A 22,920-nucleotide genomic window follows, 5' to 3' on the forward strand; every position below is an offset into this window, starting at 1 on the left:
GCGCCGGAAGCTGCCTGCCTCCGGCGAGCCGCGGGTCCCGGGAAGCGCTTTCCCTGCCTCCGGCAGCCGCTTCCCCGGCGCAGGGGCCGCGGCGCGGGGCTCTCCCCGCCCCTCCCGCGCCAGGCGTGGCTGAGGCGCCCGAGTCCCGTCCGAGGGCCACCGCCTGCCGCGGGTGGCCGCGGGTTGTGGTGTGGGCCGCGGAAGTGCCGGAATCCCCGTCCTGCCGTGGGAGCCATGGCCGCAGGGAAGCCCCAGCCCGTGCCGGGCTCCGGCAGGCCGCGGCGACTGCCTGCCGAAGGACTCTTCACGCCTGGCCGCTACCTGAGGTGAGCGCCGCGGCCCACGGGACTCGGGCAGCAGCGGCGCTGAAAGTCTCCGGTTCTCGCCGTGCGGTTTGCGTGCGGAGGTATATGGGATCGGGCGGGAGCAGCGGATGGGGCTGGCCGGCTAGGACCTAGGAAAGAGCCCGGTGTGCGTAGCTCCGAGTACGGGCTCCGGGGCCTGACAGCAGCTCTTGGTTTCAGCGTTAGCTTCCTGTACCGACTGCAGCCTTAGAGCTCACCTATGTTTTGCTCATAAGGAACCTGTTAGAAATCTGTATCAGTTTTAAGGAGAACACATGTCTGTTAGAACAGAAAATACTGCACCTGCCAGAGGTGCTGAGGGAAGCTGGTAAGTGCTGTCAGCAGCAGGAGTTACTGTAAGAACTTGCGACTGGACAGGAACAGCTGTTTCTGTGCATTTCACACCCAGTACCTTTGTATTAACCCTTGCATGCCCTGTGCAGCCTGCCGTAGTGAAGACTGCACTTTTCTGTACTGCCATGCCATGTTACGTGGTGTACTCTGAGGTCTTATTCCATGAAGGTAAAATGTGTGCATAGAAATCAACATCTAATGGTCTGGCACCCAGATTTCTCAATTCTTTGGGTTTGGGAGCATCTATGGATTAAATTCAGCCAGCTGTCTAATGAATTGAATTAGGTCTTCCAGACAAAATTGTCATGGGTTTTAAGCTATTTGCCTGCTGTTTACCTTGCTAATCACTTGTCCAAGATAGTTTAGATGCCACAGGGTAGTACAAATACCTACAGGTCATATAGTTCAGGAGGTAGTATTTCAAACCTTCATTTTCCCAGTTATCATTTTCATTGGAAATAAACTGAAAAAAAAATAGGGGGAGCCTCCCCTAATAATTTAAATACATAAGTATATGTATGTATGTTTAGGTCAAAGCACTGCAAACCTGTCAAACCTGACACTAGACCAGCACAAGCTACAAATAGAAAGATGGCTAACATCACCCTTCTTCAGGCATCTCTCTGTATCTTCTTTGAACAACCAACAGTTGCCTGCTTTGTGTTTAAAGTAGTTCAGGACAGAGGTGTTGAGTGAATTCTGCCATATCACTCTGCTTGTGTGCTTTAGTTTCTTCCCTTTATCAGTACAGTCCAGGAGTCAACTCTAAGACAGTGCTTATTTGCTATAATGAGTTTAAAACTTAAACTAACCCTGACCTTGTTGGACTCAGAACATGGAAGTGTTAACCTAGGGCAAGATGTTAACATTCATAACGGATGCTGACACTCACTACCCCCATGCAGTCCACTTCTAAGTCTGAAGCAGGACAGCTGCTCACTCCAGGTGCATGCAAGTGCTTAGTCCTAACCCTGTGGATATTTAGGATGTGTTTGGTCACCTCAGTCTGTGTTAACATGCCCCTTGGGATACTGATGTACCAGTAATGAAGATGTGATGCTTACCTTGTTTTCTGAACGGAACTAATACAGTATTTTGATGTATCACAGGTAAATTTTTCCATAACCTTATGGAGAAAAAGGACTTTGAAGCATGGCTTGATAACATTTCTATTACATTTCTTTCTCTGACGGACTTGCAGAAAAATGAAACTCTGGATCACCTGATTAGCTTGAGTGGAGCAGTCCAGCTCAGGCACCTCTCCAATAATCTAGAGATTCTCCTCAAGAGGGACTTCCTCAAACTTCTTCCATTGGAACTTAGTTTTTATCTGTTAAAATGGCTTGATCCTCAGACCTTACTCACGTGTTGCCTCGTCTCTAAGCAGTGGAATAAGGTTATAAGTGCCTGTACAGAGGTGTGGCAGACTGCGTGTAAGAATTTGGGTTGGCAAATAGATGACTCTGTTCAGGATCCTCTGCATTGGAAGAAGGTTTACCTAAAGGCTATTTTAAGGATGAAGCAACTGAAGGACCATGAAGCCTTTGAGACATCCTCTTTAATTGGACACAGTGCCAGAGTATATGCACTTTACTATAAAGATGGACTTCTGTGTACAGGTAGGAAGGAGAGAGAACTTCAGAATCTTTCAATGTTTTCTCCCCCCCTTCCCTCCCTCCATCTATATTATTAATGACAATTTTGTTTTCCTTTACCAGACAGGTTATTTTCACAGTGTTAACACAGTTTAACATGAGTCAAATTTTGGGGGAGCAAAAGGAAGCTGGCAGGGTTTGGGGCCTCATATTCATTTGCTGTCTTCTGAGGTTTGGTGGACTCCTTTCATACCTGAAACAAACCCAAGCTTGCAATGCCAGTGGCTCTGCAAACCTGAGAGTGATCTATTACCTAAAACTCATATGTGTCTGTTTCAGCAGACACTGCCAGAGGCAGTGCTGGAGTGTATGACAGGCACAAAAAAGGTGTTAGGAAAGTGGAAGAGCAGGCATCTAATAGTTTCATTAACATGAAAACAAGGGGCTTTGCTGTAGTTCTAAGCCTTAAAACTAGGGTTCATTCCCCATTCAAGCAGCTTGGAAGTACTATTTAATAAAAAGTTCAACAAGGGGAAATTTAAAGCCCTGCCCCTGAGGAGGAGCAGCTCCATGGCACCAGTATATGTTGGAGACCACCCTGCTGGGTGCAGCTTAGGAGAAAAATGACCTGGGGGCCCAGGTACACACCAAGTTGAACATGAGCCACCACAGTGCCCTTGCTGCAAGAAGGTTAAAGGTATCTTGAGCTGCTACTTTAGGAGAATTTTAGTTGCCAGTAGATGGAGGGAGGTGCTCACTCAGCACTGCTGAGGCCACATTTGGACTACTGTGTCCAGTTCTTGTCTCCTTTGTACAAGAGAAGCATAGACACACTGGCAAGCCCAAGGAAGGGCCATGAAGATGATGAAGGGACTGGAGCATCACTCATATGAAGAAAAGCTGAGAGAGATGGGACTTTATATTGCAAAGAAGAGAGGACTGAGGGAGGATCTCATCAATGTAACACTTGAGGAAAGTGAAAGCCAGACTCTGTTGAGTGGCACCCAGTGACAGACAAGAGGTGGTGGACACAACAGGAGGTTCCATCTAAAACATATCTCCCTGAGACAGTGAGCACAGGTTGCCCAGGGAGACTGTAGAGTATCCATTCTTGGACGCATTCCAAAGCTGCCTGGTCACAGTCTTGTGCAGACAGCTCTAGGTGACCTTGCTTAAGTAGGGGGGTTGAAAGTGTCGAACTTCAGAGGTCTCATCCAACCATGACCAATCTGTGATTCCATGAAAGTACTGTACAAGCATGGAAGACAGGTATAGGATTGGAAATACTATTGACTCTTTGCTTCCAATTACCCTGTTCTTTTATATTCCAGGATCAGATGACTTGTCTGCAAAACTGTGGGATGTAAGCACAGGTCAGTGCATATATGGGATCCAGACACACACTTGTGCTGCAGTGAAGTTTGATGAACAAAAGCTTGTGACAGGATCTTTTGATAACACAGTAGCCTGTTGGGAATGGAGCTCTGGGGCGAAGACACAACATTTTAGAGGACATACTGGTGCAGGTATGTTGAACTTTTCCATTTGTGATTTCACCACTGCACTAACATCATCAAACACATTATAATTCAAGTTAGCTCTCAGCACAATAGCTGGTTTTGTTTAGGCTCTCTACCAAGTCACCTTGCAGGGCAGGAAGTGTAGAAAAGAGGGGAGGGGGAAGTGGCCAGAACAGATTTAGCTCTGTCTGCCCTTGAATAATGCCAAAGCTTAGCCATGTAGTGTTGGCAGTTGCATGGAACAGATGCTAAATGCTGTGGTTAATCATTACTTTTGAATCTACCAAAAAATGGCAAATCCTAGTTAGCATGGCAACAGCAGGGCTTTGTAGCCCCAGACTGGAGATGGGCTTACAGCAAAGGCCACAGGAGGACTTGGGGATCTGCGTTTGCATTTCTCTTGTAATTAATTTCTCTGACCTTTACTGCAAAATAGCTTCAACTGAGCTGTAGATCTATTCTCCTGTGAGCACTGAGTTTTATCAGATGTACTAATCCTGCTGGAATTGACTTTCTATTAATTATTTCCTCCTAAAATTGGAACCGCTGATGTACATGCTCTTAATTTGGAGGAAAAGATCAGTGTGTTTGCAGTCTTAGCTTAGCAGTCCAGTGCAATAATTCACTTACACACTTACTAAATTCATCTGGAGGCTACTAGTTAGTGGAAAACATGTGCATAGAGCCTGGTATTCCTTATTTAGTCCCCTCTCTGCTTGTAGTTTTTAGTGTGGATTACAATGATGAACTTGATATTCTGGTCAGTGGCTCTGCAGACTTCACTGTGAAAGTATGGGCCTTATCAACAGGAACGTGCCTGAACACCCTTACTGGACACACAGAATGGGTCACCAAGGTGGGAATAGTAATTTTTAATTAACCTTGCCAGACACTTCCAATAAACTTGCAACCTGTCTTCTGAATTTCCACTTTCTAGTCCTAAGCCTGCCCCTAGGTGTAGAATCTGAGGAACATCAGGAATCAATGTAAAACAGCATTTCAGCAGGCAAAAAATCCTTAAAAGAAGCTATAATTAAACCTTTCAGACCACTAATAGCATTTCCAGTTCAAAGCAGATGGCATAATACTAGGAATTTCTTTACTTAAAAGATTGAACAAAAACTGTTTCTGAAAGAAAGCTAATTTGAAGTTGAGGTCATGATGAAAAACTAAATGACCTTCAGAACCAAAACTCAAGATTGAAAAGTGTTCTGAACTAAAAAAAACAGAATTGTTCTTCTGAGTATTTCAGAACTTGGCAGGTGTTGGGGTGATTCCAGAGGTGAAGTACAGATGTTTGCTTATTAATACAGTAAGTTGTCACTAGTAGGAACCAGAGAAGGGTAGTTTCCCACCTCTGCTATGATGATAGGCTGAGGGAGCTGGGGTTGTTCAGTTTAGAGAAGGGAAGACTTCAGGAGGACCTTAGAGCTGCCTTCCAATACCTGAAGGGATCCTACAGGAAGGCAGGACAAGGGGAGTGGTTTTAAGAGGAGGGAGAAGTAGGTTAAGACTGGATCTTACAAAGAAGTTCTTCAATACAAGCATGATGAGACTCTAGAGTGCTCAGGGAGGTTATGGATGCTTCCTCCCAATGGGTGTTCAAGGCCATCTTGGATGAAGCCTTGAGCAGCTGAGTCTAGTTGAGAGGTGTCCCTGCTGATGGCAGGAAGTTGAAGTAGATGAACTCTAAGAATCATTCCATGATTCTGTCATTTGTGTTGCCATTATACAGGAGCACAATGTGCAGGTTGTCACTGAAGTGAAAGATACAAATGTTAAGTGTGATTATTTAATTGCATCCACATAAATAATTTCATGCTTCAATTCCAGGTAGTTTTGCAGAAGTGCAAAGTCAAATCTCTTATGCATAGTCCTGGGGATTATATTCTTCTCAGTGCAGATAAGTATGAAATCAAGGTATGTACCACATGTATCACTTCCTTCAGGTTTAGATTTAAGTGATAGCTGCACATCAATGGTAAAGCAAAAACCAGGTGCTTTCAGTGCATGCCTAATATGCCAACCTGACAGTGAAGCACTTAACTGCAGCTGGGAACTTAACAGCACTCTTACTGCTGGGAACCTTTGTGTTGGAGAGTGCTGTAAATAGTTTATGGCTAAGGAAGTGCTTCATAACTGTTACATTTCTGACCAACTGGATGATTGGTTTATTATTTTTTTTGCTACTTTTTAAAACATTTATTTTCACTGGGATCTTTTCAGGCTGGAAACAACACTTACTGCACCAGTACTGTCAGTACATTGCTATAGGACTGATGTTCCTAGCCAAAGAAGAGAAATACATCTGAAAGAACATGCATGCATTTACCTGATGCTTAAAGAGAGCCTCTCTTTGTGTAATGGTTTAGAATGTGAATGTTTTATGGTCTTCAACTGTGTTTTCATTGTAGATTTGGCCTATTGGAAGGGAAATAAACTGCAAGTGCTTAAAAACACTGTCTGTTTCTGAAGATCGCAGCATCTCCCTACAGCCCAGGCTGCACTTTGATGGAAAATACATCGTGTGCAGTTCAGCACTAGGACTGTACCAGTGGGACTTTGCCAGCTATGATATTCTCAGGTAAATCTTCCCATTTAAGATTTAGTCATCTTCAAATCATAGAATGGCTTAGGTTGGATGGAAGCTCAGAGATCATCTACTCCAACCTCCCCACTGTGGGCAGGGGACACATCTCAACTAGACTCAGTTGCTCGCTGCCCTATCCAACCTGGCCTTCTACGCCCCCAAGGAGGAGGCATCCATTGGCTTCCCTGGGCAGTCTGTTCCAGAGTCTCACCACTTCTTCCTAAGATGTAGTCTAAACCTACTCTCCCTCAACTTAAAACCATTTTCCCTTGTCTGATCTCTAGACACCCTTATGAAAAGTCTCTCTCCAGCCCTGCTGTGTGATCCTGTCAGTTACTAGAAGGCAGCTATAAGGCCCTCCTAAAGTAATGAGTAGAACGTAGTGGGTTTAGTAACTTCCTTTAAATGTAGGCCAAAAGGAGTTCTGTAAACATCTTACTTTACACACCTTGCCAGGTTTAATTTTCATTCATTATCTGGTAATGCAAGTCATTTGATTGCTGTTTTGGTTTCTGGCCACAGGCTCTTTTGTATACTCATTCCATGAGCTGGGGAGTTGCAGCGTAGACTGAAACCAGAGTGCAGTGCTGTAGCTGTGGATGTGAAACTGTGGTGACTAGGAGCTCATGTGGCCATGGAGACTGCTTTATAGAGAAGCAGGCAGCCATTTCTAAGGAGTCCTTTGGGACAAGAAATTGTAGACTTTTCCTTACAGCATTACTGATCTGTCATTTTTCATAACACTGTGAATTGAAAGAGAAATCTCTCAGCCTGCAGTAAGCATGGCATCCATTTCCATGTAAAGAGGGAGGCTGTATCTGTCAGAAACACTACCAAAGATTGTGACTTAAAGGAAAAAAAACCAGCCTTTTAGAAGTATTATCAGACTCTGAACTGAAATGGCACAAATATTTGTGGATTATCTACCATAGGAAGATTTACTCCAAGAGAAGTGCTTCTTATCAGTATCAGAGTAGTTTAACCTCTTTAGGCTACTTTCCCATCTTTCAGAAGAGAAAGAGAATTCTTTTATTATTATTTGCCATTTTTGTGCCTCAGTTCTGTGCTATGATCAATCAAATGCTCAGTCAGTTGTAGAAAACTTATTGCCTTCAATTTCTGTTCCAAGTTTTATATATTAAGGCAAAAATATCCTAAAGGTACAAGGGAGCTAACAAATACTTTTTTTCTCCCCAAGATAAAAATGCTTAGCTTACCCTAAGCACCAGTAACACACTCTGTTAAGATAAATCACTCCAGCATGGTCCTTACCTTCTTATCACAAGAAAGCAGAAAGCATTTCTGTGCTTTATTTCCAGTTTCTAGAAATATGGTCAAAAGAATGACTTGAGGTTTTTACCTTGACACATCAAATCCCTGTGGACATTTACTGTCAAACACATTTTCCCTTTAGTATTTGAAAACAAGACTTTTTTGTTTCCTTGTGCTGTACAGAATCCCTTTCAGACATTAACCTTTACTTAAGTTCAGAAGACTCTGTCCTGACTGCACAAAGCCTGAAACTCCAGGCTTAACTGCAGCTGTGTTCAGTTGCTTGAGAGATTTGCATCCAGTTCTTTCTAAATCTTTTCAGAGTGATGAGTTTGAACACTTAATTTTCTATAGAAGGAAGGATTTGGTTTAAGTAAGGCAGGTTTATTACTTTGCTGTAACAGAGGTTCAAACAATGTTGTCTTTTTTAGGGTTATCAAACCTCCTGACTTCTCAAACGTGTCCTTGCTGGGCTTTGGAGAGATATTTGCTCTGCTGTTTGACAACAGATACCTGTATATAATGGACTTGAGGACAGAAAAACTGATAAGCCGCTGGCCTCTACCAGAGTATAGAAAATCCAAGAGAGGTTCAAGCTTTTTGGCTGGTGAAATGTCTTGGTTGAACGGACTCAATGGTCAAAACGATATGGGCTTGGTTTTTGCCACCAGTATGCCGGACCATAGTATCCACTTGGTGTTATGGAAAGAACATGGCTGAGAAGCTCACATATGCAGAATCTTCAGGAATCTATGGACTGTCAGCAGCGTGTCCATAAAAAAAAATGAGACTTTGCATGAACCAAAGTTGCACACCTAATGGTATCATCATGCAATGCACAATCATTTACTTTTATTTGGGCATTTGGGAATGGGTTGTTTTGGACATAATGCAATACAGCATGCTAACAGTATTCACCACAAACTTCTGTCTGTACTCATCTTTAAGCATACCTGTTTGGGCTCTGAAGCACAGCTTGTAACTTTTAAACCACTATTCACCATCAAGTCTGAAATGAAGAAGTAGTGCTTGACCTGACTTCTGACCTATTTTTGTTGATCAAACAGAAGGTGAAGCTATTCTAGCACCGTAGGCTTTTGTACATGTAACAGCAACTACTGGTTACAGTGCATGGCTGCTTAACTCCAGTGAGAAGGTGACAAAACCTTTCTCTTTCCACTATGATTCTCTTCAAAATGTTTTTTTCCCCTTATGATAGCTTCAAATACTTTGAAATAAATAGAAGAATCAAATGCATCCTTGAATCTAGAATCCAGTAACAATTTAAGTTTGGGAACATGCCAATGTGAACTCTCCTCAGTGAGAATGAACCAACTTTGTGATTGAAAGCTCCATCAGATGAAATTAACCTTAAGAGAACATGACAGTATTCATCATATGTGCTGATGGTAACTGGGAATGGCTCAGTCATTATCCAGTACACCACATTTCCTGTAGTTTGTGTGAGGGTATAACTTGGTAAGCAGGTAGGTACAAAGGGGAAGATGATGTTCAAGCTCTATGGCAAGAGCCACTCTCTTACATTAAATGATGTCTAGCAGCCATTCACTTTTCCCAGAAGTTGCAGTTAATAGTCATGCACTTGAAGTAGTTGCTACACCTAGATTTGGGAAGCAAGGGCAAATAACAGTGAGAATGCCACTGTCTTTGGGGAAAAAATAAATTGAAGGCTGAGGAAAAGTGTAGGAGTATAAAAAGGTCTTGTACTTTGTCACAGGAGACCTGGTGTACACAGGAATTAACTATTCAGTAGCCAAATCCTACCCACAGAATTTTTGTGGTATTTGACATGTACTTAAAAGCTGTATCTATGACATCACATGCTTTAGAAACGCTTTAGGTTGGTTTCCCTCCTCCCTTACAATAAAATCTCCCCTTAATGTCTTTTAATTTTTTCCTCCACAACTTGAAAACTCTTTTCATGAAGATTGGTTCACGTCCTTCAATAGATACAACTGCTCAGACACTACTACTGTTAACGGGTTTTTTTTCCCATTATCCAAGGAGGCCTAATTTCCTATTTAGCACTGAACAAAGGCCACAGTTCCCAGATACATGCAGTACAAATTACACCAAGGGGTGGAGAGGGAGGAGTTTTCCTATAAAGTATTTGAGTGATGTGGTAGGGCCTGCTTGCAGTCACAATGGAGCAGCAGAACACAAGGCTAGAGTCTGAACCACTCAAATTTTCCACTTTTATCCATACAAACTTACTCTGAAAATGTTTGTAGTCAAGGATTTTAACCAGTTAAAAGCCAGCTTCAGAGCTCTTGACCCACACTGACTGGAGCACAAATGATGATCTCTCAGAACTTTTGTTGTCTCACTGCAAGAATTAAGCATCGTTAACTTCAGTGACTACAGTTCTATCTTGTGTACATAAATTCGAAACTATAGACAGCCCTTTGCATTATTGGAATCAGTTGAGAAATAGTATTTTTAATTGAAATCAAACTAATTTTTACATTTTCCAGAAGTAATGCCATCTGCATTGATCCTTGCTATCATTAAATGACTCATGGATCTGCTACAGATTCCCACTTCCCTTAAGCAATTCCAGTTCTGGAGCATTTCCTTACCCTGCCTCCGTGATTAGGAGTTACAGTGTTAATGCCAACGTAGCTCTTCATCTGGGAGAAGCTGTCCCAAGCCATCTTTCAACAGGCACCATAAAGCAAAGTTGGATTTTGTTTTGTCCACCACGATACAGATAACCAAAAATCACTTCACTCTTTCTTCTGGCAATACACAGGTTCATTGCACTAGCAAAAAGATCCGCCCATGCTCATGAAGATGGGAAAAGAGAGAGAGAAAGCTGGAAATCAGTAGATTAAGTTTCTAATCTCTGCATGGTTACTTTTAGGCCTGTAAATAATGCCCTTTCATACTTAGAGACATAGCTATCTTCTCACTATGCCTCAGCCTTCACATCTTGGGAAGGTGCAACAGAGACTTTACCTGAGGAACTGTGTTAACCATCGCTTGATCACTGTGGCCTCTTACAAGGTCCCATGTCTCAGTCCTCAATCGAATGCGTTCACATTTGTACTGCACATAAAAGGAGTTTAAATCGCTGCAAGATGTAAACTTCATGTGGATGAGATTTTACTGTGACCTCCAAACGACATCCTCTGCTTACACTGGCTCTCCACCTTCCCTCCCCTTGAGATTACAGCACAGTTTGATGTAGCACCTTGTTAACATTCATGATTAATGAGGAGTTGTATACCCACACTGTTGTATCCCTGATGAGGGAGTCTCTGGGAAGGTCTGTTTGAAGGGGTACCCGACAGTGATAAACGAGGGCAAAATCCATAGGAACGTCCACACTGTCGGCATAAGCATGTAGGACAGAGTGGACTGAAGTCTGAATCACTTTTCGTGGATCAACTATTATTTTCTTGGGATTGATTACATCCTTCCTGTCAGGCTCTCTGTGAATGTGCTGCAGTATGTTCACTCCTGGCACAGCATTCCAGGATGAAATGTTGAACACAGGAGTAGACACAGTTTTGGGGAAGATGTGGTTCTCAAAGAGGAAAACACCAGCCCCTGGGTTTTGCTGCTGAAGGCTTTGCATCATTGTTTTCCAGTCTGGGTGCTTAAGGGGAAGAATTATTTCGTCAGCATCATTAAGAAGAACAAACTTGCTCCTCCACATGTTACGGTACACACAGTCATTCAGAGCTGTGATTTGTCCATAGTAGCCAATGTGAGTTCCATCTTGCAGGAAGTGCCAGCTGGTAGACACCTTGAGGTGTGAGTCTATTGGCCAAGGAATTACCTCAACAATTCCCTCTTCCATATAAAACTTCAAGACTTTCTCCATCAGGTGGCTGCAGTTGTTCTTATAGATCATCACCTTCTGTGCCCCAAGAATCCTGTACATTTCCATGCTCTGGATGAACTGCAAGACATTGTTGTAGTTTCCAAACATGGTGGAGATGCACACAGTGAAGTCCACAGGGAAGGGCTCAGCCTTCCGGTTTTTAATTTCAAACCTTGGCAGCTGGTCAATATCCCCACGTGGGGACTGGTGAATGGAGACATGTGTCGGATCACAGTTTTCGGGTTCCAAGCAAATGATATCTGCTGCACCATAAGGGAATTCAAACCTGTCTGTGTGAACATCAATATCTGCTCTGGACACGTAGATCTTCCCATTGGGACGGCAGCAGAACCAGCAGTACAGTTCTTTTACATCCTCGTGGTGAACAATCCCAATCACACGAGTGAGTTTTCTTTCTCTGTCATCGAAATAAGGGGATATAATGAAAGTTCTGTTATCTCTTAATGGTGTTATGGTGCTGTTGGCAATTTTCCCTTTGCATCTGCCACTTTCTTGAATTATTTTTGGCAAGTGAGGGAGTCTCTGTAACCTAAGGTAGGAAAGCGTGACCATCGAAGTTAGGGTAATGAGGCCTACAGCAGCTGCAAAGTAAGACTTTTTCCCTCCACATACCATTCTGAATTTATCTAAAGGTAGATGCAAATATCTTTGTCCTTGCACTTTATGCTGCCGCATCTGCAGAAAAGAAAACACGTGGCATGAGATAACATTGAGTCACGACCGGTGCTTGACTTTCACAAACGAGGTGAGGGGCATATCTCTGTCACTGTGCAGTAAGTCAAGAGAGACCCTTCCACTCTGCTGTTAGGAGAGATCAACCACACAACACACCTCTAATGGGGTGGACGAGGCTGTATGTGACACCGTGCCTCTGTATGGTGGATGTGTTGAACATTCCCTGTACGTGGAGGGTTCTGAGAGAACATGATCGAGGTCTATGTACAGGAGGACAAGGAGCCACAGAATGGTTTGAGTTGGAAAGGACTTTAAAGATCATTTAGTTCCAAGCCCCACGCCATGGGCAGGCCACTTTCCACTAGACCAGCTTGCTTAAGAACTCATCCAGCCTGGCTTTGAACACCTCCAGGGAGGGGCATCCACAGCCTCCTCGGACAACTGTTCAAGTATCTCACTACTCTGACTGGAAAGAATTTTATCCAGTCCAAATCTCCCCTCTCCCAAGTTAAAGCCATTCCACTTCATGTAACTCCAAATCCTCGCCAAAAGTCCCTCCCCAGCTCTCCTGTAGCCCCTCCATGTACTGCAAGGCTGCTCTAAGGCCTCCCTGGAGCCTTCCCTTCCCCAGGCTCTCCCAGCCTGTCCCTATGGGAACGGTGCTCCAGCCTTCTGATCAGCTTTGTGGCCCTTTCCATTACTTTCTATAATTCAAATTTTAGAACACCTAATTCAGTAATTAAGCAGTCATTTTAAAAACAAAACACATGGCTGAGGGTTGGTTGGGTTTTTTTCTCCTCTACATAGCATAGACGGAAATTACACACAAAAAACCACACCCCCATCCTTTCTCAAACAGATTTTGAACAGAGTCAACTTAGGAGTATAAACCAAGGTCATAAAATCCACGACAGCCAGAGACTGCACGTGATGGTCCAGATCAAACCTCCAGTGCATAAATTCCCTGAGCTGCAGCTTGCCAGAGAGGAGACACATAGAGAATGGTCACTTCACACAGCTCACCAGAGAGGAGACACATAGAGAAGGGTCACTTCACACAGCTCACCAGAGAGGAGAGACACAGAGAAGGGTCACTTCACACAGCTCACCAGAGAGGAGAGACACAGAGAGAGAAGGGTCACTTCACACAGCTCACCAGAGAGACACACAGAGAATGGTCACTTCACACAGCTCACCAGAGAGACACATAGAGAATGGTCACTTCACACAGGTCACCAGAGAGCACATACAGAGAAGGGTCACTTCACACAGCTCACCAGAGAGAGCACATAGAGAAGGGTCACTTCACACAGCTCACCAGAGAGACACATAGAGAATGGTCACTTCACACAGGTCACCAGAGAGCACATACAGAGAAGGGTCACTTCACACAGCTCACCAGAGAGAGCACATAGAGAGAAGGGTCACTTCACACAGCTCACCAGAGAGAGCACATACAGAGAAGGGTCACTTCACACAGCTCACCAGAGAGAGCACATAGAGAGAAGGGTCACTTCACACAGCTCACCAGAGACACATACAGAGAAGGGTCACTTCACACAGCTCACCAGAGAGAGCACATAGAGAGAATGGGCACTTCACACAGCTCACCAGAGAGAGCACATACAGAGAAGGGTCACTTCACACAGCTCACCAGAAGACAGCTGAAATCCATGCAGGTATAAAACATTCTCAGCTACCATTCTCTGCCCTTAGCACGGCACGGAGCAGAGCTCACAGGGAAGACCACCCTGCTAGAGACACTTGCTCTAAATGTGGGCCTCCTCACGCCAGCTCCTGATGCGCTCTGGGGGTCAGGCCCTAGCCTCGGCGCTGCAGGGACAGCGACGCACCCCTGAGCAGCCTGGTGGGCAAAGCAGCCAGCAGCGCTCATGTGCTACAGGCGCTCATCCCTGACGGCGAGCTCCTGGCCCTCTCCAGAAGCAAGTCCTGACAGCGGAGCTCAAAGTTCCCTCTACAATATCATCTTTAGGTATCCAGGTATGATCCAGAAACAGTAAGCTGACAGCAAGTCTCTTCCAAGGCCTGCTTGGACCACAATGATCCTTGGAAGAAAAGTGACTCAGCTTAAGCAAATTCATGTTAGATCAGAAAACTGCTCTGGGAAAGGAGACTGTCCCTGGCTGGGGAAAACACCAGGGCAGAATAAACCGATGCTATTGCACAAGATGAAGAAAACACTTCTGGTAGGCACGTCACTGCTGCACGAAGCCAGCTGCTGAGAAAACAAAGCCAGAAAGATCCAGAAAACAAAGCCAGAAGGATCCAGGTTTCTGGGTATGTATTTTATAGCTCCAACAGGTAGCAACGTCTAGCAGATATTGGAAGATTCTCCTATTTCTTGTCCTTCTGCCTGCTTCTCCAAACTCTCAATGAAATCACTGAAGTACTTAGTAATCAATGCATCTTCAGGGAGAAGGCACAGGCTGAATTTCTAATCCTATTTTTCTATTCTAAAGTAATAACAAAGCCTAATGTTACACACTTCTGGTTTGCATTTCACACGCCGTGCAAAGCTATTTTGAGAGCCTCTACCTCAGTACTGGTTTGAGAGGGAACAAAAATCTAGCGTTTGCCAAGTAGGAAAGATACAAACCCAGAAAGAATCTAAACCCACAGTCTTGATCCAGCTACCATACTCGGTGGTTTCACAACTTTGGGCCAAAACTCAGTGGCAATTTTACAGCTTGGCTTGAAAAATTCCCCTAGGTCTGATTTTCTGCTTCAACATGGTACTTGCCAATGAGTAAAATCTACCTTCTGTACCTCAGCTGAGTTCAAGCAAAAAACTCCTGCCCATGCTGTCAAAACAGTGTGCAGTATTTTCACAATTGCTCTTTCCTGAAAAAGCAGAGTAATGAGAGCTACAGCCACAGCATACTCCTTAAAATGCCCCATTTGCCAAGGCTGATAAAGAGTTCTAAGAACCCCTCCTAGCTACCAGGAAATTGCTCTACAGACCAGAAACACCATGGGACAACAGAAATCTCACTGTGTCACCCCAGGCACAATAAGTAGCAGCCAGCACCAACTCTTCTGTCTCTAAAGTCCCCCCTAAAAGTCCTTACAATTTAGAGCAGAACTGCAAATACAGGCTAAGAGCCTGCTGCTGTCCTACAACTTTCTGCTGGCAATTGGTGACTGAGACCAACTTTAATCTTCTTTTTATTCAGCACTCTGAACTCAGACAAATTGCTCCCCTTGGGCATCCTAATTTCCAGGCTGCTGTATATTTTAGCCTTCTTATTACACAGAGCAGATCACATTTAACATTTTTAACTCAATCTCATCTATTTATAGCTTAAAACATTGATCAGTCTTCTAGAATAAACACATTTTACTAAAGAAGTATCAAAGCATGTCAACATTAAATAATACAGTTAATTACCTATTAATACATTTATTACCATTAATTTATTACACTTAATTTAGCCTCTTCTGCTTTTGCTAGCTATAAATAACAGACAACAAAACAAATACCTTTCCAACTGTAGTTTAAAGAGTGAACACTGGTATAGGAAAAAAAGTACCTTTTAAAGCAGACAGCTGAGTGAAGCGCTGTTCAGTCCTCCATTTAATTTTCCTCCTAAGGTATCATCTACAAATTATTTAACCAGATAAAAACTTCAGTATTTTTTTTTAAAGATAAACTGCAAGAACTGTTCAATACAGATCAATACTGAAGGGAGAAAATCCCCGCTTGAACGATACCCAAGACACTGTCTGGCACTTTTTACTCCAGATGGGACTGGGGTTCCTTAATACCCTTAACAGCAGCCACACCCACCAGAAAAACGAGTTTTGCTTCTCTTGAGCAAACCATACAGTTGCCTCCCCAGAAGGTAACCTAAATTACAAACTCAAGTATGTGGTTGTTGAAGCAAAACCAAGGTTGGGTTTTTTTTTTAAGGCTGCTTAAGTTTCCTTCTGGAAATTAATCCTGCAGGTGGATAGATCTGCAGTTGATGCAAACTCAATAGAAAAATATCCTGCATTTTGGGGGGCAAATGGTTTCTGGTGACATTACTATAGGCCTAATTAAGATAGTCACATATAGATTCTGATGAGGCACTGCAAGAGAGAGCTGAACCAACAGCAGGTTCTAGAAGCAAAGAAAGCAAAACACAGAAATCAAGACACACCAGAACCCAGAATCTTAAAAGAAATATGAAATTAATTGAGGAATTAAATTTATTCTTTTCCCAACATGTGACTCATGGATTTTGATCCCCTGAAATTAACAGCACAGATATGCAGGCAGAAAATACCTAAAGTCAGATGGATTAGGAACATCACTTTTATGTAACCTCATTGTAGAGACTACTTGGCAAGCTTTTACCTTCACAAATACGCTTCCAGCATATGTAAGAGTTTATTTTGTAACAGCAATAACAGCAGCAATAATTAATCCTGGGTTTGTGTCTTTTAATTCCAATTACTATTCAAGTAGAACATAAGACAAATTATGCAGCTTTGCTTTAATACTAAATTTAGTCAATGGTATCAACAGCTACTTTGCATCCCTGTTTTTTTCCCTTTGAACAAGCCAGGCTGTTGTAATACCACCCCATAAGAAACACTCTTCCGTAACCAGTTGCTGCTGTACAGTTGGCCCAGTTTCAATTAACCTCTATCCACCCAGCACAGAAGACCAGAAATCTCTGTTCCTTTGCACATGTCAGGGATGGGAATTTTCTCATCATTGTTGGAAATCTTTCTCAACATAGGCTTGGGTTAGATTTTTCACAGATGCCTCACACTGCACAGACACATCTGAGCTTGTCATCAGACAGAGATTAAGACATCTACCCAGTCTTTCAGCCAAGCGCAGTTACACAATGTGTTTTCTTCTGCAGTAAAGTCACAGTAAAGAGTAATGGTTTGGTTTGGACAGGAACTTTAAAGCTCATGTAGTTCCACTGTGCTGGGAGCAGGGACATCTTTCATTAGATCATCTTCCTCAAATTACTCACATTTCTCCTTATCTCCTTTGTTACAGCCCTTCTAAAATCTACTCTAAAATGTTATATATGGCAAGGCTGTCCTTACAAGCTTGCATACACTTATTTTCCCACCCCCCCCTTCCTATACCAAGGAATTGGTTATGCTTTGCCACACTCTACCATTATACTCATGACACGTTTATTAACCACCCACAACAGGTCTTCCAGTAGCTTGTCTTAGAATTTTGGTAATAGAAAAATATTCAGTACCACCTTGCAACTGGAAGGCTGCTTTTACTCTGCCTTTACAAGTTCTATTTTCAGACCTTCTATTTAATCATCTTGCTTTAACCGTCCACAATGCACATTGTCCTTAGTAAAAGGTGGAACAATGTGCTAGTTTAGTTAGGGCTGTTCCTCAGTCATTGTTAACCACTCCCACATGTTCTCTGCATTGTAGCCTTCCTCTGTAGGGTGTTTGCACTGAGATAAAAGCAAGTTCTCTTATGCTGCTCTTTTCTGTATATTTGCAATCACACTGAGTTTAATTTTGGATAACTCTCAGTTTATTAGTTTATCTCACAATCCAGGGTGAGGATAGGTGGCAAGCAGCAAGAAATGACTGCAAGGTTTCAGTCATTAATATGCAGGATTAGAATCAGTAACAGAGCCCAATCCTTGGTTTATCCAGAGTCAAAGAAGCCACCACCACCAAATCAGCCTGGTTTTTGACAAAATTCTCCTCTATCCTCTGCTTTTTTTGTTTTTCCCAACTAGATTTTGTAACCTAGGCAAAGAAATCAATCAGGCAAAATAAAACTTGCACAAGAAGATTTAAAAGACTGTTGTTTGACTTTTTGTCTTTCACTCTGCAGTTGTTTTAGCTGGGACCGAGTTAATTTTCTTCACAGCAGCTCATAGGCTGCTGTGGTTTGGATCTGTGACCAAAACAGCGTTCCAAACACAGAGATGCTTTAGCTGTTGCTGAACAGTGCTTACACAGTGCCAAAGCCTTCTCAGCTTCCCATGCCGGTCCTACTCCCTGCAGGAGCAGCGTGACACAAGCAGCTTGCAGGGGGCACAGCTGAAGACTGTTGAACTAAACCTATCCAAAGCCTCTTCCACACCACATGACACCAAGCTCAGCACTGAAAGCCGGGGAAAGGAGCAGGAAGGGGCAGAGGTGTGGTACCGTGGCACCTGAATTCTCAAGTCACCGCTAGACGTGATGCAGGCTTACCTTCCTGAAAATGCCCCAAAACCTACCTGCTGATGGGAAGCAGTGAATCAGTTCCTTGATTCGCTTTGCTGTGCACGGAGCTTTGCGTCACAAACTCTGTTTATCAACCCACGAGTTCTCACTTTTGCCTTGGCCATCCCACTGCGGGGTGGGGAGGGCGGGAGGAGCTGTGTGGGGCTCAGCTGCCTCCCGGGGCTGACACAGCACACGCCGAAGCCGCTCTCCAGGGCCCTGCCGCCTCCTGTAAGTGCAGGCATGGAGCGCGTTCAGGTGGAGGCTCCCAGCAGCCAGGCTGTGCAGCTTTAACTTACCGCTCATGCAGCTAGCACGAGCACTGCAATAACGGGCGCCACAGCTGCCCAGCATCTAATTTGCTATGCCCTGAGTGGAAATAAACTCCCGAGCCTGTCCTGCCTCTTCTGCGAGCGGTGCAGGCCCTCGACACTCTCCTTGCTCCCAGCAGTCTGACCGGACGAACCTGCCGGCAGCAGCTTCCCCGCTGCCCTGCTCCTCTGGCTCCCGCCGCCGGAGCGCCGCACAGGCAGCGGCTGCTGGCCGGCACTACCGGAGCCTTCCTACCCCTTCCCGGCTGCCGAAGCAGCGCGGCGGCAGCGCTGGCCGCCGGAAGGGCGGGGCCGCTCGCCCCCGCACCGCTCGCCGGGAGCTGGAGTCTCGGGGCACCGCTCCGGCCCCCGGGCTTGGCCGCGCACCGGTACCGGCTGCCCCGCGGAGCTTTGCGCTTGCGTGGAATGGAGCAAGGCGAGCGAGCGGCTTCGTGTGCTAAACGTGAAGCAGTCCTTGGGGAAGTCCAGGGCAATGGGGTGACTACATGGCCATAAGGGCCAGGCGTTTGCACAGCCACTTTGACTTTACGGGGAGGTGGCAACTGCCGGCCCAGTCATAGGCTCATAATCATAGAATTACAGAAACAATCGATCAGATTGGAAGAGATCTTTAAGATCATCAAGTTCAATCATCAACTTATCACCACCGTGCCCCCTAAACCAGGTCCCGAAATGCCATGTCAGGCGTTCCTGCCAAATGCGACATTGGCATTTGTTCTCCTTCTGTGCTGGGGGGGTTGTAGTGGTGAAGGCAATGAATGACAGACTTTTGCTGCTGTGTGTAATAAATTATCTCACGTATACAGGGCGTTTTGTTGGGGAGAACATTAGGTTCCTATTGCAACAGCTTGAGATTTCGTTACTGCACTTAAAAAGTTGTAGCATGCCCAGCGCAGGTAGCTTTCAGAGCCCAAGGTACCTAATTTATCTTCGAAGGGATGGACCCCTGATAAGAGATATGGCACACAACTTTACTGCATATATACTGCATGAAACGTTGTTATCAGACCATCACCAACCACATACACCTCCAGCAAACAGTGGACTGTGGCCTCAACCACCCTTCTTGGCTCAGATAATTTATGTTTGAAAATCCATTCCCTGGCTGCCTTTATTAAGTTTAAAATCCAATGCATTTATCTTTGTACAGTACAAAAGGGATGCTCCTCTAAATCTCTTCAAAATGTAAACTTTGTATGACTTCTAAAGGGCATCCTCTGCTTCCCCACCATACACTGGCTCTCCACCTTCCCTTCCATGAGCTTACAGCACAGTTTGGTGCAGCACCTTGTTAACATTCATGATCAATGAGGAGTTGTATATCCACAGTGTTGTATCCCTGATGAGGGAGTCTCTGGGAAGGCTTGCTTGAAGAGGCTCTCGACAGTGATAAATGAGGGCAAAATCCATGGGAATATAAACACTTTTGCCATAAGCATGTAGGACAGAGTGGACTGAAGTCTGAATCACTTTTTGTGGATCAACTATCATTTTCCTAGGATTAAAAACTGTTTTCCTGTCAGGCTCTCTGTGAACATGCTGTAGTATGTTCACTCCTGGCACAGCATTCCAGGATGAAATGTTGAACACAGGAGTAGACACAGTTTTGGGGAAGATGTGGTTCTCAAAGAGGAAAACACCAGCCCCTGGGTTTTGCTGCTGAAGGCTTTGCATCATTGTTTTCCAGTCTGGGTGCTTAAGGGGAAGAATTATTTCGTCAGCATCATTAAGAAGAACAAACTTGCTCCTCCACATGTTACGGTACACACAGTCATTCAGAGCTGTGATTTGTCCATAGTAGCCAATATCTTTGTCATCTAGGGAATGATGCCACTTAATAGACACCTTGAGGTGCGAGTCTATTGGCCAAGGAATTATCTCAACAATTCCCTCTTCCATATAAAACTTCAAGACTTTCTCCATCAGGTGGCTGCAGTTGTTCTTATAGATCATCACCTTCTGTGCCCCAAGAATCCTGTACATTTCCATGCTCTGGATGAACTGCAAGACATTGTTGTAGTTTCCAAACATGGTGGAGATGCACACAGTGAAGTCCACAGGGAAGGGCTCAGCCTTCCGGTTTTTAATTTCAAACCTTGGCAGCTGGTCAATATCCCCACGTGGGGACTGGTGAATGGAGACATGTGTCGGATCACAGTTTTCGGGTTCCAAGCAAATTATATCTGCTGCACCATAAGGGAATTCAAACCTGTCTGTGTGAACATCAATATCTGCTCTGGACACGTAGATTTTCCCATTGGGACGGCAGCAGAACCAGCAGTACAGTTCTTTTACATCCTCGTGGTGAACAATCCCAATCACACGAGTGAGTTTTCTTTCTCTGTCATCGAAGTAAGGGGTTATAATGAAAGTTCTGTTATCTTCTAACGGTGTTATTGCGTTCTGAGCAGGTTTTCCCCTACAGAGCTCAGTCACTGGACGGGCTGTTGTTGTTGCTTTTGTTGTAGCTGTTGTTGTAGCTGCCTGGGGGAAGATTTTTCTTGTTATGTTATTGTGTAGCTGGAGATCTTTATAGTAGCAGATGAAAAGGCTTGCAAAAATAAGAATGCATGCAAGAACAACCCCGATTTGCCTTTTTCCACAGTGTAGCATTGCTGCATTTCTCATCGTGAGACTTAACGGATCATTACACTCTTCTTTTCGCTTACTCTAAAACAAAACAGAGAGCAAAGCACACTATCAGTGATTCAGAAGAAGGAAGTTTTCTCTGGGTCTGCATTCTCCTGAACACAATAGTTACTGTCTCGATACTTCAAACTTTAGAATGAAGACCTGGCTTTGCATACAGGATTGAATAACAAGTGGTGACATTCTCTGCAGTCTCCTCATTCTGAACTTTATTGTGTTTTATAGGTGGGCTCAGTGCAACAGTGTCAGCTGGTTTGGTATACAGTAATGGCAATACAGTGCAATCTGAACCACTTCAAAAGTGAAGACATTTTATATTAGTGGAAACTCCCAAACTTTATCTTTTGGTATTCTATGATGCTTGCAAAACTAGAGAGGTATCCTTTCATCTTTTCTTCCTAAAATGAAGAGCTGTGAACACAAATTCCAACTGCATTCTTTTGTACTGGTGTGCTAGTTTGAAGCAAGCTGAAATGTTTTGGTAACAGAACTAGATAACAGGCAGTGAAATGAAAAACAATTGTGTCTACTTCTCCCACAGTCACGCTGAGAACTTTGGGAAGAAGAAAGACTTTTTCTCCATTTTTTTCTCACTCTTGCTTTTGCCTTAGACCTGGTCACATCTCATTAACCCTGCTCCTACTAACCCTGCTCCCTAACCTCTTGGCTGCACCTCTTTTCTTCCTGAGAACTGGGGTAAGGTTGAGAGGGTCGGGGGGAGGTGTTGGGGTGGTTTGAGAGCCCCTCCTGGGGACTCAGGTTTCTGGGAGGGGAGTTGTGCTTTTGTATTGTTTATCCTTTGTATATTTCTGTATATAACTGTATATAAGTGTATATATTGTAAATAGCTGCTTGTAAATTCTGCTAGCTGTAAATAAATTGCTTCATCTATATTCCCAGGGTCCGTCTGAGTTAGCTGGGGCAAATTCAAAAGTGTGGGGGGGCGGGGTAACCCCCAAACCATCACATTTTTTTATTGGCTTTCCCAACGTGGGGCTAGATATTTCAGTGAGTGGAAATTAGCTCTGGGAATTAAGATGAAGCTAATCAAGCAGCTATTGTATTTGGTTGGTGCATTGCTCTGGTCTGGTTTTGTTTTCTTGGTATTTAGTTGGTTAAAAGCTCAAATTGTTGCTTATTTCATTGATCTGGCTTATAATAAGGCTAAAGCTAAGGTTTCAGATATGTTCTGGAGCTGGGGTGATTTTATTCTTGGTTATGCTGGTTTTAATATCTCTGAGAATATTACCAAGGACATTACAGGAGCTCTGGTCAATAATGTGACAATCAATGGAAATTCTGCTTTAAATATGGCTCTAATGAGAGTTATTCAGCCTAAGACAGGAATTCCAACTGTTTGTTTAGGTACATGCTCTTGTAAAACTGTTTTTCTTCTCACAGTTTTTAATATTTGCCTCATGATTTTAATATTCATATTAATTCTGGCATTATTGGTGAAAAATTCAAAACCAGCTTCTGTAAGAGCTAGGAAAAATTCTGTG

At 43.9% G+C, this 22,920-nt stretch overlaps 3 protein-coding genes across 7 annotated transcripts; 1 reads left to right on the forward strand and 2 right to left on the reverse strand.

The window, feature by feature from the left end:
* The first annotated feature begins 6 nt into the window (after positions 1-6).
* Positions 7-9,586, forward strand: FBXW2 (F-box and WD repeat domain containing 2). 3 transcript variants are annotated; one of them, XM_064171084.1, is made up of 7 exons: positions 7-326; positions 1,808-2,317; positions 3,625-3,819; positions 4,536-4,669; positions 5,647-5,733; positions 6,228-6,397; positions 8,107-9,586. In XM_064171084.1, exons 2-7 carry the CDS (start codon positions 1,828-1,830, stop codon positions 8,393-8,395), a joined length of 1,365 nt encoding a protein of 454 aa, XP_064027154.1. In that variant the 5' UTR covers positions 7-326; positions 1,808-1,827; the 3' UTR covers positions 8,396-9,586. The 3 variants fall into 3 exon arrangements, with proteins under 3 accessions (XP_064027154.1, XP_064027156.1, XP_064027155.1); XM_064171086.1 differs by having other exon boundaries at positions 1,900-2,317; XM_064171085.1 differs by lacking the exon at positions 7-326 and adding an exon at positions 351-406.
* LOC135190127 (uncharacterized) lies at positions 8,495-19,402 on the reverse strand. Of its 3 annotated transcripts, none has more exons than XM_064171090.1 (4): positions 19,136-19,402; positions 18,452-18,666; positions 15,773-15,840; positions 8,495-12,221 (listed from the first exon to the last, which is right to left on the reverse strand). In XM_064171090.1, exon 4 carries the CDS (start codon positions 12,219-12,221, stop codon positions 10,866-10,868), a length of 1,356 nt encoding a protein of 451 aa, XP_064027160.1. In that variant the 5' UTR covers positions 15,773-15,840; positions 18,452-18,666; positions 19,136-19,402; the 3' UTR covers positions 8,495-10,865. The 3 variants fall into 3 exon arrangements, with proteins under 3 accessions (XP_064027160.1, XP_064027159.1, XP_064027158.1); XM_064171089.1 differs by having other exon boundaries at positions 19,005-19,153; XM_064171088.1 differs by having other exon boundaries at positions 18,452-19,153.
* A 460-nt stretch (positions 19,403-19,862) lies between these two features.
* Positions 19,863-21,859, reverse strand: LOC135190126 (uncharacterized). The gene has a single exon (XM_064171087.1). The coding sequence runs from the start codon at positions 21,395-21,397 to the stop codon at positions 20,033-20,035; it is 1,365 nt and encodes a 454-aa protein (XP_064027157.1). The 5' UTR covers positions 21,398-21,859; the 3' UTR covers positions 19,863-20,032.
* Between the last annotated feature and the right edge of the window lie 1,061 nt (positions 21,860-22,920).

Source organism: Pogoniulus pusillus, chromosome 35, assembly GCF_015220805.1.
Source record: "Pogoniulus pusillus isolate bPogPus1 chromosome 35, bPogPus1.pri, whole genome shotgun sequence".
NCBI classification, from domain to species: domain Eukaryota; kingdom Metazoa; phylum Chordata; class Aves; order Piciformes; family Lybiidae; genus Pogoniulus; species Pogoniulus pusillus.

Excerpts from the sequence above, each read along its gene's own strand:
- FBXW2 (XM_064171084.1), top strand. The coding sequence starts at position 1,828 with ATGGAGAAAAAGGACTTTGAAGCATGGCTTGATAACATTTCTATTACA. Across the intron at positions 2,318-3,624 it reads AGATGGACTTCTGTGTACAG|GATCAGATGACTTGTCTGCA; the intron begins GTAGGAAGGAGA and ends TTTATATTCCAG. Across the intron at positions 4,670-5,646 it reads ACACAGAATGGGTCACCAAG|GTAGTTTTGCAGAAGTGCAA; the intron begins GTGGGAATAGTA and ends CTTCAATTCCAG.
- LOC135190127 (XM_064171090.1), bottom strand. The coding sequence starts at position 12,221 with ATGCGGCAGCATAAAGTGCAAGGACAAAGATATTTGCATCTACCTTTA.
- LOC135190126 (XM_064171087.1), bottom strand. The coding sequence starts at position 21,397 with ATGAGAAATGCAGCAATGCTACACTGTGGAAAAAGGCAAATCGGGGTT.